Source organism: Vigna unguiculata, chromosome 9, assembly GCF_037176805.1.
Source record: "Vigna unguiculata cultivar grain cowpea cultivar isolate G323 ecotype 2 chromosome 9, ASM3717680v1, whole genome shotgun sequence".
Taxonomy (NCBI): domain Eukaryota; kingdom Viridiplantae; phylum Streptophyta; class Magnoliopsida; order Fabales; family Fabaceae; genus Vigna; species Vigna unguiculata.
In genome coordinates, this window is record NC_140800.1 from 2,297,326 (window position 1) to 2,312,638 (window position 15,313).

General features: G+C 33.9%; 3 protein-coding genes across 5 annotated transcripts; 1 reads left to right on the forward strand and 2 right to left on the reverse strand.

Annotated features, from left to right (window-relative positions):
- Positions 1-1,920: 1,920 nt before the first annotated feature.
- Positions 1,921-4,802, reverse strand: LOC146883450 (uncharacterized). Its single transcript, XM_085666317.1, has 2 exons — positions 4,745-4,802; positions 1,921-2,588 (listed from the first exon to the last, which is right to left on the reverse strand). The coding sequence occupies exons 1-2, from the start codon at positions 4,800-4,802 to the stop codon at positions 1,921-1,923; spliced, it is 726 nt and encodes a 241-aa protein (XP_085522443.1).
- Positions 4,803-6,616: 1,814 nt separating this feature from the next.
- LOC114162769 (uncharacterized) lies at positions 6,617-7,783 on the forward strand. The gene has a single exon (XM_028046744.2). It carries the CDS (start codon positions 7,011-7,013, stop codon positions 7,521-7,523), a length of 513 nt encoding a protein of 170 aa, XP_027902545.1. The 5' UTR covers positions 6,617-7,010; the 3' UTR covers positions 7,524-7,783.
- Positions 7,784-10,540: 2,757 nt separating this feature from the next.
- Positions 10,541-14,743, reverse strand: LOC114162286 (oxysterol-binding protein-related protein 4C-like). 3 transcript variants are annotated; one of them, XM_085667169.1, is made up of 8 exons: positions 14,557-14,741; positions 14,235-14,286; positions 13,499-13,660; positions 12,708-12,953; positions 12,383-12,479; positions 11,379-11,673; positions 10,966-11,068; positions 10,541-10,852 (listed from the first exon to the last, which is right to left on the reverse strand). In XM_085667169.1, the coding sequence occupies exons 3-8, from the start codon at positions 13,652-13,654 to the stop codon at positions 10,604-10,606; spliced, it is 1,146 nt and encodes a 381-aa protein (XP_085523295.1). In that variant the 5' UTR covers positions 13,655-13,660; positions 14,235-14,286; positions 14,557-14,741; the 3' UTR covers positions 10,541-10,603. The 3 variants fall into 3 exon arrangements, with proteins under 3 accessions (XP_085523295.1, XP_085523294.1, XP_085523293.1); XM_085667168.1 differs by lacking the exon at positions 14,235-14,286 and having other exon boundaries at positions 14,557-14,743; XM_085667167.1 differs by lacking the exons at positions 14,235-14,286; positions 14,557-14,741 and having other exon boundaries at positions 13,499-13,669.
- Positions 14,744-15,313: the final 570 nt, after the last annotated feature.

Below are 15,313 nucleotides of genomic sequence, written 5' to 3' on the forward strand. Positions count from 1 at the left end.
TTTCTCCTTTCGCGCAACTCCAGAGACCCTCATCTTCTCCATTTGCCCAGTTAAGTAATGTTATTATATTTTAATTGATTTTAGGAATGGTTGTTTGTATATTTTAAATGATTTTAGCAATAGATTACAAGATCTGTTTCATCAAAATTGAGAAACGGTCTTCGTTTTAAGAGTGCACCAAAACGGCTTTCCAAATTCATTTCAAACATGCGTGAAACGGAACACACATTCCGTTTAGTTTATTTTTTTTTTTGTCCGAAACGGAATATGAAATCCATTTCGCAGAAAGCTGAAACGGAATACACAATCAGTTTCTTTTTTCTTTCTTTTTTTTTACTGAAATGGATTTTATGTAATCCGTTTTGGTTTTTTTTAATGCATCATTCTGTTACTCCTTTTGTAATGCATCATTCTGTTACTCCAGAAAGGCCTTCAGGGGGTCATTAGGGTCAATATCAGCAATAAGTGGGAGATCAACCGGTATAGATTCCAGACTCAACCCTTCGTCTCTCAGCTTTTTTATTACTTCCTCAAAAACAACTTCATTGCCACTTTCAGTGAGATGCAAACCATCACTACATTTCAATCACCAAAACCAAACATATAATCACACGTCACTCTTCGCTTCATAATTGTACAAAACAAAAATCTAATACTTTTCTCAGACCTTAGATAATCTTTTTTCCGGTGTTGCATTTTGTTCCAGAGATCAACCACAGGTATTCCACATTCTCCGGCCACCGCAATGCATGCTCTAGCATACTCACCGGCTGCTTCATTTGTCCTCCCAGAAAGACCCTGTGGATTTTCTACATACGAATGTCTACAATAGATATATATAAATTAACTTATTCATGTTTAACCTCTATTCTATACTGTACTCTAACTAAATCATATAAACGGAGAAAATCAAATACTACCAGCGACAACATGAAGAACAAAGGACCAATAAAACATTACCTACAACGTAATTCCTCATCAATTGGAGGAGGAGTTATGAGGAGCACCAAAGTTGTGGGCCATCGCTTCTGGGCCATCGCTTCTGCATTTCAAAGGAAAACTTGTAGGGGGCTTCTCCCTACACCTCCAATAATATCTTCAGTACCGCCAAAACTAATTTTATTCCCATGTTTGCCCATGGTAAAAATGAAGAGTAACTGGATGTCTTTTTTTACCGCGTCTCTGCACCCCAAAAGCACACACTCTCGCCCTCTGCACCCCCAAAACGTACCCCAATAAAGTAAAGAGGAATCAGATTCCCTGCACCCCCAACAGAGAATCTTGACCTAGGTGCGCGTAACACTCTCGCCCTCTTCTCCCTGGTCTTCTCCCACGCAGACACAGTCTTCATCGTTCTTCTTCGTCTTCTCCCAGACAGCCTCCACACCATTGTTCTCCCCAGCCAGCATTATTTTCTCCTCCAAACCGTTCTTGTTTCGAAGCTGCGCAGCACCCTTTTCTCCTCCACGCAGCCTTCTTCTCCCCTTCTCCGGCAGGTCCCTTTTCTCCTTTGGCGGAAGTCCTCTTCTCCATCTTTTACAGGTAAGTAATGTTATTTTAATATTACTACAGTGCATGCATGTGTAACTAATTGATTTAATTGATTTTACCAATAGATTAGAAGATCGTGTTGGTTTGAATATTTATTTTCCAGATTTTCCACGAGCATGCCTGAAACGGAATTCAAACCCTTTTTTTTTAAGGAAACGGAATTTGGAATCCGTTTCCCACATAGCTGAAACGGAATTCCAAATCCGTTTCTGTATTTTTTTTTAAAGGAAACGGAATTTGGAATCCGTTTCCCAGAAAGCTGAAACGGAATTCCAAATCCGTTTCTGTTTTTTTTTTTTTTTATTGAAACGGAATATGTATTCCGTTTGGTGTTTTTTTTGGTTTTTCTGAAACTCGTTTTAGCGTGTTTTAAATTGGTTGGAGAGGTGGAGCGTGTTTTAAAGTGATTGGAGCTCGTTTCAAGGCTTCTTGAACCAGACCATCTTTATACAGACCATCGAGCATAGCCACAGCATTAGGGATAAGGTCAGTCTCCTTCATCTTCTTGAATATCTCATCAGCATCTTGTGGCACAGGCTCTTGAGCATTTGGATTGGAATCTGACCACTTTGCTTCTTCAGATTGCTTGCTTGCAGCAGCCTCTGACTGATTAACTGCTTTATCATCAAAAGCAAGCTTGAATTTGTCAAGGAAATTGTCTCCTGATTGCCCCAAATCCTTATTTGTTTCTGCCACATTCATGCCCTGAAATGCAAGATCAATTTTGGAAGATTTATTTGAGTTGTCCAAAGCACCAGGCGCACCATGGCTGTCATCAAATCTTGGAGGAAAGGAACCTCTACCAGATTCTCGGAAACGTGGAGGAGGCTGATTAATTGGCTTCCCACCTCTCAAAGGCCTACTTGGAATTGAATCTGACAATCCCTGTTCAACATTATATGCCTCATGGATTCGCTTGCCACCATTGTCTTCAAAACTTGAGTCCGACTGTTGACGAAGAAAATCATCACGTTCCCCAGTAGAATGTTTGCTTCTGCCACTAAAATCATCGGTAAAGCTAAAACGGAATTCAAACCCTTTTTTTTTTTAAGGAAACGGAATTTGGAATCCGTTTCCCACAGACCTGAAACGGAATTCCAAATCCGTTTCTGTATTTTTTTTTTTTAAAGGAAACGGAATTTGGAATCCGTTTCCCACAAAGCTGAAATGGAATTCCAAATCCGTTTCTTTTTTTTTTTATTGAAACGGAATATGTATTCCGTTTGGTGCTTTTTTTGGTTTTCCATTGGAGAGGTGGAGAGAAGAGTATTAATGATTGAATTTGAATTGGTAAAGGAACACATAGTGGGGTGTGTGCATGATTGATGGTTTAGGGTTTGTGCATGGGAGAGAGAGATTTGGGAGACGGAAGACACATTCCGTTTCATTTTTATTTATTTTTAGGGAAACGGATTGTGTACTCCGTGTCGGAGGAAGGTGAAGTCTATATATCAGAAACAGCATACAGTTTCCATTTCATAAATTTGTGAATACGATTCGGAAACGGCATACACTTTCCATTTCAAAAATTGTGAAAAGGATTCCTCTTCCCAGAGAAAAAGAAAATCCTTATTAAATTAACAAAGGTAGCATCCCAGAACCAGCTACGAACATGAGAGTAAGGTTTAAAATTAATGGGGTGGGGTGTAATTTTAGCATGGAAAAATCAAAATGCATGTGAAACGGATTACAGAATACGTTTCATAGTATTATGAAACGGAATCTGTATTCCGTTTCAAAAAAATTGCAATTTTTTTTATGAAACGGATTACAGATTCCGTTTCATAATACTGTGAAACGGATTCTGTAATCCGTTTCATAAAAAAATTTGCAAATTTTTTTATGAAACGGAATACAGATTCCGTTTCACAGGTTTATGAAACGGAATCTGTATTCCATTTCGCATACATTATGATTTTTTTATGAAACGGCTTTTGTATTTCACAGAAGCATGCAAACAGAAAAACAAAAAATTTAACCTGGAAGGCTAACCTGATGATGGAAACTACCACTTAGAGAAGATAACGGAGTTCCTTGCAACCACCTTCCTTCAAAGAACGACACAACCTTCGATCACAAGAAGCACAAAAGTAAAGACAGTGAGTGAAGAGAGTGAGTCAAAGAATAAATAACATTCCTTAAAAAAGAATAAAGGAAAGTCATACAAACCAGGACCACGAACCAGAGACAATGAAGGAATGACAGAGAAATTATAAGGGACCACGAAGCACAAAACTTTGAGGGACCACGAAGTACAGAGAATGAGAGAAAAATTTTAAATGAATGTCGGGGTGGAGAAGAAACGAAACGGAGCCGAAGAAATAACGTTTGGGGGTGCAGAAGTTGGTGACACAGTAAATGAAATTTACTGCGTCGAACGCACTTTCACCCACTCTCTCACTGCTAATCAATAAGGGTATAAGAGACATTTTGGGGGTACAGAAGAATCTTTTGGGGTGCAGGGAGAAGGCCCCAAACTTGTATTATTTATTCATGTTTCCAACATTGAATTGAAAAAAAAAAAAAATTAGGCAGGCTTATTTTGAAGTAATTTTGTTCCTTTAAAATTAGAGATGCATAAAGCAAAAACCCATAGGCACTCTCACACGTAATTTGGATTAAAAATGCCTCTTCTAGTTCAATGTGCTGAAAACACCTCTCATTTCTCGATTCTCATTCAATTCCGAAATCCTACACACACACACACACACACACACATATATATATATATATATATATATATATATATATATATATATATATAATATATTTAATCACATATTACAAAAAAGTACATGGAACTTGGTGAAACGGAATTCAAATTTCATTTCATATCTTTACGAAACGAATTACGTAATCCGTTTCAGAAAAAAATTGAAAATTTTTGGGAAACGGAATTCGTATTCCGTTTCCAAAAAATTTTCAATTTTTTTCCGAAGCGGATTACGTAATCCATTTCAAAATGGTGTGAAACGGATGCTAGCATGTGTTTCATAAAGATTTCATGTTGTTTGTTTGGGGTGCAGAGGAGTTGGCGATGCAGTAAATACCTACTTTCACCTGTATATTAATGAAAGACATAATAGTAAATTTTGGGATGGAGAAAAGGTCTTGGAGATGCAGGGAGAAGCGCATTTTGGAAGAATATTGCTTCCTACACCTCCCCAATTAGTAACTACACCTCAAAACTAACAGATAAAAGGACCAAAATACCCTTCCTCACTGATTCCCAACTTCATCTTTTCAACCATGACACTTTAATTCGATATTATCTTTAACTATTTATGTAGACAAAATTATTTTAACTAAGAAAAAAAAAATATTTTCAGCTCGCACAAGAATAATCATACGATACATATAAATAGAGAAAATTAAAAGGAAATAATATTTCCTAATTTTGAATGAGAAATCAAATATTATAAAATAACATCTCCAACTTTTTATTAATCCAAAACAAATTGGAAACTTTATCGTATCAAGTAACTTATAAAGTAATTAAACAAGTTTAAATCACATTGGAAGATACGTAGAAACTAAGAGACGTAGATCAAAAGCCAAAAACAAAAGGACAACCGTACATTATTATTTTTTATTATACATAAGAAATTATCTCAATTGTGCCAATAAACAAAAGAAAAAATAATCATTATGAAGATCTCTAATTTGTAGTACATAGAACGGATTTGGTAAATTGAATTACATAATTTAGATTAGTTTTTATTTTTGATTTTGAAATTAAGATGTTTATTACACATTATATCTGTTTAATTTATTTATTAATTCATTTATAATGTGTACAAGATAATATAAGTTTTAGTGTCTTACATGATACACACATTACTTCTTAATAAATTGATAAGTAAATAAATATTTAAAGTTAAGCTGTAAATGAGTGAAAGTAGACTAATTTATGAAGATTGTTTTATTAAATATGAACTTTTAATTAAGAGGTTTATATAAATTAATGTGTGACAAAGTTTTCTTCCTTGACACAAGTCATTGTCTCAAAATTTATCCATCAAGAAAAAGTCAGGATCAAGGAAAAGTCAAAGAAACCAAACCTTGCTTTTTCTTTTCTCTCTTAAAAGGAAATTAAATAACATTCAAAAAAAGTGAGAATCACTAATTTCAAGATAGCATTTCAATTTTCTATTTTACGTGATTATTAAAAATATTATTATAATTTACAACCACATTTTCTCAAAATATATTATATTTATAAAATAAATAAGAATAAGTCATGAATATCATAAATCATTATAATTTTATTTTTAAAAGACACACAAGAATATAAAAAAATAAATGATATTTAAACTGTTTTAGATCTTAACTTCTATAAAATTTATTCTTTAAAGTTAATATAAAGAATGAGAATAGAAAGAGATATTTAAATTATTCAAGATCTCAAGAACTCAACTTCTAAATAATACATAAGACTATTCGGTGCGGAAAGATAGTAAATCTTAGAACATAATACTTGTGGATCTTAATTTTTCTTAAATATTAACTTTTAACTCGTATTTAGATTCTTGTCATATATTTTTGAAACAGTCTAAAATTTTCTCCCAATAAATGCATGCACAATAAGATTATACACCACACAAATCAGAGAGCATGAACATGGCACAAAACAAAAGGTAGCACTCCAACATGAAGTTAAGTAGCATGAAACCAAAAGAGTCAGAGTCATGCACTGTAAAATCACAACGAAAAGTTAGCGTTTCCAACACTTCAGTCAAGACCTCGTGTTCTAAGTCCACTCTCTTCTGTTGAATTTATATTTCCCTCAAACAAAAGGGACCCACCAACACATTTTCTGAGAGCTATCATTGGTAATGCTCCTCACCCTAACCTCACGTACAAGATACATCCATTTCATCCAAATCTAAAATCAAAAACCAATGCTAATTATACCATTAAAGTCTTTTCATTCTTGAGTTTACTTCTCATTGCATGATTACAGTCACTAATTTGGCTCTGCTTTGAATGTTTCAACGCTTGAAGATAGCATTTTGCAGGTCTATCTGGTCAATTACCCCGTTTCATACGGTTGGGTTAGAAATTATGGTGTTTGAAAAAATGCCACTGAGAGTTTCTCACTTAAACTAACATGTATAAATGCCTTTATTGTCCACATGAGGCTTCAGCTTGTGTTTTCATGCAGAAGCACTTTTATTAAATGGCCACCCTTTTGAGTCCTTGAATGAAGTTGAAGATAAACACAAGGAATCAGTCAGAAAATTCACTGCTTAGGTTACCGATAACCGTCTATTTCATTTTATGAAAAGGCTGCTTAGGCAAAAAAATACTAGAAATTTATCCCTCCACGCATCAATAATCAAACCCCAGTTGTGTATACTATATAGTAAATTAACATTAGTCATACATAATAAGTACAAACTTAGTAGTTAGCTTTACCCTTTCATTCTTCATCATCATCTACCAAGAAAGAGTCACATATGGGAGCCTGTTTTTCTTCCAAACCATCCTCCACAACCAACAATGTCCGTTTGGTTCATCTCAGTGGATATGTGGAGGATTTTGAGAACCCAATTTCTGTGAGCCAACTCACTGGCACCTGTCCAAAGCACTTTGTTTGTACCTCACTTCAGCTTCTTTCACCTTGTTCAAAACCATTGAATGGAGACACAGAACTTCAACCTGGGAATGTCTACTTCATGCTACCGTACTCAATCCTTCAAGCTGATGTTTCTCCTGTGGATTTGGCTTCCCTTGCAAAGAGGCTCACTGCAATAGCAAAAACCAGCAAAGGGTCTTCTCTCAAAGATGGTCCTTTCTCAAGCCAACAAGGGTTGAACAATGTTTGGAATTCGCCTTCAAGGAGTCCTGGGAGGCTTGGTGTGGTTGAGCGAAGTCCGTGTAGAGTGCAGCCTTGGAAACCTATCTTGGACACCATCAGAGAGAAGTCTTTCAATCGGAGAAGTGAGTCAGATTTGCAAGAACATATTTGATGTTTGAAAGACCTTGAATTGAGGTAAAATTAGGAAGGAAGAAGACACATGTTAGGTGGTTTGATTATCTTTTGACAAGGGAAAAAATTGAAATTTGAGACAGTTACACTTGATATTTTCTTGTGTATAATTCTTCTTTGTATTTATGATCCAAATGATTAAGCACTTGATATTTCAGTTTGCAGAATTCATGAACAATCTTTGATTACTGAAAATGTGTCTTGCAATTAAAATTAATGGAGCAATCAGATGAAGAGAAATCTCTGGTAGTGGATTGCAAATTAGGATACAATACACAACACAACACAAACAATTTATAACTTTTTTAGCAACTGATACGATAATTTGGTTGTCTGATTGAAGGGAAAGAAAAAGGATCAAACTCAATTTTTGTTGATTCAGGTAGAAAAACTTGTATCATAGGCATAATTTCTTCCTTCTGAACACCAAATCCAATAAGGAGTGTGCAATATCAGATAGACTTTTCTTTGTTCTTTTTTTAATGATGACTTTGGCAAAAACTCTCACATGGCTACTTTTATAAAATAGTAGTTATAATGTAGTAGTGGGACTAGTGGCTAATATAAACAAAACGGCAAATTACAAGGTTACAAGGAGATGAAGGGGCCCACTTTTGAATAGGTAAAACAGTCCCAGACCACTTCTTTGCATTGAGACAGAATCAAATGTTAAGGAACATAAGTTTCTCACTCTCTCAATAGCTCCCTTTGTCTTTCCTCCACAGCTTTCTTTGATTCTCTTGTTTTTTTTCCCAGTCTTTTCTTTGGATGGCTTGGCTCAATTCACTACATATAAGAGCTGATTCAGTTGGCCACACACTCTGATTAAATATACACAACAAGATCTTGGGTTGAACTCAAGAACACCTGCCAACTCATGCATTTTGTTCTTGTTATTGAGCTGACATATGCATGAAAATAAAACCTCATGATTTCGCCTACTACTTTTCATTTTGAACTCTTTCATGTTTTAATTGGAACTAGAGCAATCAAAAGTTGGTTTGATTGGTTTAAAGTAACATTTCTTTTACAATAACGTGCTGGGATTTCTGCAAGAACTTAAAGTGTGCCATGAAAATACCTTCTTTAAGTGAGAATGAGAAGGATACATAAGCATTGGAAAGGGATACGGGAACCAAATGATTTCTATGTTTTCTTTCTCATCAGTTGCTTCAGGGCAGACAAACGAGGGTAGTGTGAAACCTGAAAACAAGTAAATTCAGAACAATACTCACTGAAAAGTATCTGTCCATTACACAAGACATGAGAGGCTTAAGCTTAAAGGTTATGAGAATGTAACGATTGATCAAATGTGATAATTTTGTGACCACATTGAGCTTGTAACAGAATGCAAAAGCATGTGCTGCTCTAGTAAGACATTATGATTTCCTTTGGAAACATGTGTCTCTCCAAGAGTGGGGTTGTAGGGGGCAACTCCAAAAAATTGCGGGATGTGGTGGATATGTGTTAGGAATCTAAGTGTGAGTCTAAGTTCCATATTGGCTAGAAATGAAAAAATAGAATACTATATAAAAATAAAGACCCATAAACTCATCGCCTTAAAGTTTTGGATTAAGAGTGGTGTCAATGTCTTATGTGGTTGGGCCTAGATCTCATTGGTGTTTGTATCTCCCCAACGATACCCCTCCTTACAAACTTAACAATATGCTTCATGCTACAACTCACATGAGTACTGCAAGTGGACTCTGTCCAGTGTAGCACCTTCTTAGCATGTCTGAAGTTGTGGAATATAGAGATTCACCATAGCACTGAATTGGGACTCTGGAAAGGTGAATATAGCTGAATATAGATTTATTTTTTATATATGATAAAATTTAAGATTTGGTATTGTATAAATTATTTTTTAGCTAATTTTAATAATTTCTCAACATGTATCTATGTATAATCTACATTTTTCACATGCTTTGGTCAGTGGTTACTTGTCTCTGAAGTGTTCTATTATGGCAGAAGGGAAATGACTCAGGTTCCAAGGCTATTGAAGAAGTGTTCCATCTTTTGGAAAGAGATGTCATTGATATGAAAGTGACGAGTAGTTCGTGAGCTAATGTGTTGAGGAATTCATATTTTTCTTTGAAATGGTCACAACAATTAATAATGGACCAAAATTTATAAACCACCCTATTTCTGAGTTCTCTTGGATGAACCTAAAAGAAGTGTTGAAAAGGATATAGTTCTTGTCAAAGAAAAATGATTTCATCTAGGATTATCTAATATCTATTGTTTTGGGATCGATGGAAAAACTTCATGCACATGTTATTCCTTAAAAAAACCCACTTTACAACTTATTTTTAATAATATAGAACTGTATTTATGAATATCTTAGCTTAAAAATAAAAATATAATTAAGATACTAATATATTGAAGTGTTAAATGGTTCTTTTTATTGGTAGGTGTAAAAACATAATTTCCCATTGCAGAAAACATAAAATTGTTATGAAAAAAAAAATATGTATAGAAAATAAAGTAATTATAAATTAATAATTAATCAATTACAAATCACTACTGGTGTGATTTTTAAACTATCTTCCATAAAATGTAACAAGTTTAGCATAAAAGGTGATTTGTTATTAAACACCATCATAAAACTTTACACTATACAAACAGAGTCTTTTTTTTAATGTGCAAACGACTAAAATTTGTTTGATTTGTCATAAATATTTCTTGAAAGATTTATATAAGTTTCTTGAGAATTTAAAAGTAATGTGATAGATTTTACAAAAATAAATATTCTTTATCATATTAAATTATCTAATAATAAGAAAATCATATTACTTTTATCTATTAATTATTTAAAAATTTGAAAAAAATATATATATATTCTTATCTCTTTCATTCGAACAATTCTCTGAAAAACTCAATTTAAAACATAGATAACTAACATTTTAAATCTTGGATTCCCAAAGATCTAATTTTTTTTTAATCAAATTCTCCCTTATCAGGTAACTTACTAGGCAAGAACTTAATTCAACAATTAAATTCTTCAATGAACATTCTCTTCTAAAATGTATTTCATTGCTTTTGAGTACGGAACAGTAACAATTATTGTGCTGTGATGGGGGCAGCTGGTACAGTCTTATGAATAGGTGAACACTCCCACCCTTCTTTGTTGTTAGATACTACAAAATGTTTAGAAACCCATGTTTCTCCTTTTGAGTCTCTTTCTCTCAAGAGCTTCCTTTGTCTTTCCTCAATTTCTAGCTTTGCTTCTCTTGCTTTCTCCCAGTCCTTCTTCACTATGGCTTCACTCAGTTCTCCCCAAACATGAGCTGATTCAGTTGGCCATACACTCTGATCAACATAAAATCTCATGTCACAATCAGGAAAACATGACACAAAACACAATCACTATTTGAACATAAAGTTTGATTATTTGATGTGCATACACATTGAGTTTTTAGTACCTCCGAATCCTTGAGTTTTGGTGTTTCTAGACCTGACAGAACTTCCTGTGCATCATATATTACTCTTACTTCCTTATTATTTGTATCCTTCAATTTTACAATCCTGCATAACAAAAGCCATAAGAACATGCACCTTGGTTGAAAAATACCATTCTTGAAAATAACACAGCCATGTAACTGCTGAATAAGTTAACCAATTGTTGAAAGTAATCGATTAGAAATAAAATCAATTTACAGTATATAAATGTATATAAATGGATGCAAATTTTACCGTACAAGTTTTGTAAATTTGAGTTAAACTTAAATTTCCTTCTTATATTGTTCTCTGCTACTATGCACTTTATGTGCTTATACTAGATACGATGTGAAAAACAAGTGAAAGTTCTAAGATGTGTTTAGAAGGAAAATAATACCTATCCCAATGACCATCAACTTCATACAAAACTTTTAGTGATGAAGAGTCAAGGATTTTTCCTTTGATCATTCTATGGTTCCCTCCAATTCCTAGAAAGGAACTACTTGATCTGTAGGATAACTCAGCCACTAGGCCTGTCTCTTGGCACCGGATGGTAACTGTGCCAGACCAATCAGCCGAAGCAACTGGAAAAATTTTAAGTAAAAGGTGAGGGCAATTCATTTCATATGTTTCACCATGATTGAGTAGCTTCAGCTGCCGTATACCATGCACTTTAGCTTCAATTGATCTGCCTGTATGTTTAATTTGCAGCACAGACATAAAAATGTGTAAGTCTTTGCTGTCAGAGGCTACATTTAGAACATGAAAGTTGAAACTGACTTGCTCAGGTATATGTCTAAATAATCTTTTCCCCCACAAATTAAAGCCAAAGCATGTTCCTCATCTTATTGATGAGATGTCAAACAAAAATGTTGAAATTTTAAGTTTGAGAAAGTTTGATTTTTTTTCTTTATTTTCTAAAAGTACTTGTTGAAAAGTTTATTCAATTTGGACCTTATTTTTATTATCCTTTGTGAAGAATTTAAGAAATCCAAGAATTCAAATTGTGATGCACATTTCTGGTTTTAAAATCAGAAAGATCTTTAAAAGATTAGATAAATACTGACACTGAGTTCCTAATAATTTTGTCAACATGGAAGTTTCCTTGGTACTAGATATTATCAATTGCAGTGTTTGATACAAAGGATTGCTAATAAGTGTGTCTAGAACACTGATTCTTAGATTTCCCCTGTTGATATCTGATTGATGATATGAAAAATATGTCCTCAGTAATGATTCTTTGTTGATTATCTGGTCACAGTTTTATTTAATCAATTAATCAGTGTCACAAATCTTTGCAGCACCAACCACACGTAGATGAAACTTTTTTTTGAGCAAACATTTGAAAGTTGATTTTTGAAATGGATAATAGTCTAGAAAAGGATGAATATAGTGAAATACCATTAAACTTTGGATCAGGCCGCTGGCACCATATCATTTCAATGTTTTCCTTCTCATCAGTTGCATGGAGAGCAGCTACTGGAGGGTGATGTGAAATCTGCATACAAAAAATAAACCAATAATGTGATTACATAGGAAGATATCAAGGAAAAAGTAACTAAGCCAAAATCCACGTTTCAAGTTTCAATAAACAAACAAAAAAGTATACAATTGATGGTTGATATCATCAAAAAGGTAAAAAACTGATGCAGAATTTATGAATAACATTACTTCATAAAAATTCAGAATGAGGCCATGTGGAAATGTGGAAATGAGAAGCATGTACCTGCTCCAATAACACATTAAGATTTCCCTTTGAAACATGGTGTGTCTCGCCAAGAATTGGATTATAAGGAGCAACCCCAAAATTCACAGGGCGAGTGGTAGATATGCTCCATGCTACAACAGATATGAACCTGTCAATTGGACTCTCTCCATTGTTGCACATGCTTAGCAAGTCTGATCCTGTGCAATACACTGATTCACCATAGCACTGAAGTTGTGACTTTGGTAAGTTGAATAGTGGTGGCAGCTACAATCATGGTAAAAGATTTTCATCATTCTCTATAACATGCTGGCTCAAATGACACCAGTTAATAGACCAATCAAATGTAATTCTTCCTAACCTTTCTTTAAAAAATGAGTTAACTTTCACAAAACCTATTAGTTGCCATGTGGGGACATTATTTGGTCCAGAGGGTGTGGCTCAGGCTCTTGTAAGCCATAAATGCACATAAACTTTAATATCACAAATTTATCAAATTTCCAATTTGATACATATGCACTTCCTATTAAACTATAATATTTAAATAGATAAAACCTTACCTTATAAATTGATTCTATAAGATGGAGTTAAAGTTAAACTAGAATGCTATTGGAGCTTATCAAACTCTATCCTAAATACATATCGTGTTAAGGACCATCGAGCTTCCTCTTTATTCTCATCATCGATGTGTCTAATCCTCATTATAAGCATAAGGGTATTTCGAATTGTGAAATTGGGTGAGACTTTCTGTTAAAAAAATTTAAGTTCATACCTGAAAGAAGAAAAAGACGTGAAAGAAAGTGAAGTAGTACCTGAAAGCGTGTGAGGTCAGAACCGGGGCGTACATTCTTGAATAAACTTAGTATTCGTTGCATAAGATTAGGGGCTTTATACGCGTCTGAATCAGATTCACTGTCTATTGTTAATGGCTTCGTCAGCACAATTTTCCTCTCGTTTTCCTCTTTCATCTTAACCTGCACCATTTTTTCACATTCTTATTTTCCACAACCCCGAAAGGGTTACAACAAATTGCCATAAACATGTGTTTGTTTGTGCATTGCACGAATATTCTTAGTTTATGCAAAGTAAAAGCAACGATGACCACAATGCAGTCTGGGCCTGCAAATTGCAAACACAGTCCAAATCTAAGTCTACAAAGTTTGACCCGACAACTAGTATTCTAAAATTTCGATTTTGTTTTATGGTAAGGTCTAAGGTGTAAACATTGTTCTGCAAACATATCGAACTTGTTTTTTGAGGTTTCGCAAAAGCAATAGAATTCTTGAGCCAATCAAAACACTCTCAACCAAAGGGTTGTTGCCAACTCGAAATTGACAGGTTCCAAGGCACTACTTTGCCCGTGAACTAAGGAACAATAAATTAAACAGTTTCAACTTTTTGTTTCCCTTTTTTCTCATTCACATGCATGCTTGAAAAGAGAATCATTATACTATTGTAAAATATATATTCTGTCCACACAAGCAACTGTTACATTAATTTTCCAAAACAAGAAACTGAGAATGTGTGATTAGCTGTAAAATTGCATGCCTCGGAATACCACTCATCTGACCCTTCAAACACTAAAACCACCTTCAGAATCCTAAAAGCAGAAACATCAGAGAGATTTTCACCCTTAGATCATTCACACTTGTGAAGAACAAAGAAACTAATCATGCAGAAAGTAGAAAGTATAATCTATGTCGGTTCTGAAACTGGTATAAGAAAACTTTATCTGGTGAAAAAAAAAACTTATGCAGAAAAGAAAACAAATGAAAAAAAAGGAAGGTAATCCATAGAAAAACATATATATAACAGAGAGAAACTTATGCTTATGAGAACACAAACTAAAGCAAGAGATTAGAGAACATACCATGTTTATGTTGAAGAAGAAAGGCTTAATTAGTGAAGAATAATGGCGAAAGGATGTGATGAGAAAGTGAGGGTAGATTTGAAGAATTGAGAAATGAGATGTTAAAGGAGAGTGTGAAGTGCTTTGGTTTTTGTGTAGAAATCAAGAAAAAAAAATGGTGTTTATAGAGAGAGCCAATGGAACATGGAATGGGTGGGGTGAGGTATATATATGTGTGCAAAGGTTGTTTTTTTTTTCTGTTTTTTATATATATATATAAAATGTTTGCAATATCAATTCACACATGATGCATACATTATTTGTCTTTACTTATTTTCCTTTTCTAGGATTTGTCTTTACTTTAAATACTTTATTTGGTTTTAACAATTATAACAATTATGCATCTTTTTAGTGAATTAGTTTAGTATATCCTCATAATTATTAATTTATCTAAGAGTAAAATGATGTTTTTGGAGAGTTTCTTAATGGGATTTATCATTGCCTTTTTAACAAAAAACACCACTAAAGATAATTTAGAAAATCAAGTTTGGTATCATGTGATTTGTGTCATGGTTTTCTTTCTCTTTTTTTTCTTTTTCTTGGTTTTTACATTTTTATATGGAGTGAGTGGTAACAATGGAAAGTGACATCAAATAAAATAAAAGAAAATTCTTGTAAATTGATGACAAGCTTGAGAAGGTGCAAATGATTGATCCATCATACACGGAGAAAAAAATAAAGAAAAAGAAAACTTTGGATGCATTTTATACGAAAAGTA

Bases quoted from the DNA above. Each gene is read 5' to 3' on its own strand.
- LOC114162286 (XM_085667167.1), bottom strand. From the start codon at position 13,669: ATGGTGCAGGTTAAGATGAAAGAGGAAAACGAGAGGAAAATTGTGCTG. The intron at 12,954-13,498 runs GTACTACTTCAC...CCATGATTGTAG, and splicing joins CTGACCTCACACGCTTTCAG to CTGCCACCACTATTCAACTT. The intron at 10,853-10,965 runs GTACTAAAAACT...TATGTTGATCAG, and splicing joins CAAAACTCAAGGATTCGGAG to AGTGTATGGCCAACTGAATC.
- LOC114162769 (XM_028046744.2), top strand. From the start codon at position 7,011: ATGGGAGCCTGTTTTTCTTCCAAACCATCCTCCACAACCAACAATGTC.
- LOC146883450 (XM_085666317.1), bottom strand. From the start codon at position 4,802: ATGGTTGAAAAGATGAAGTTGGGAATCAGTGAGGAAGGGTATTTTGGT. The intron at 2,589-4,744 runs GTTAGTTTTGAG...AAAAAAAAAAAG, and splicing joins GTATTTTGGTCCTTTTATCT to GGTTTGAATTCCGTTTTAGC.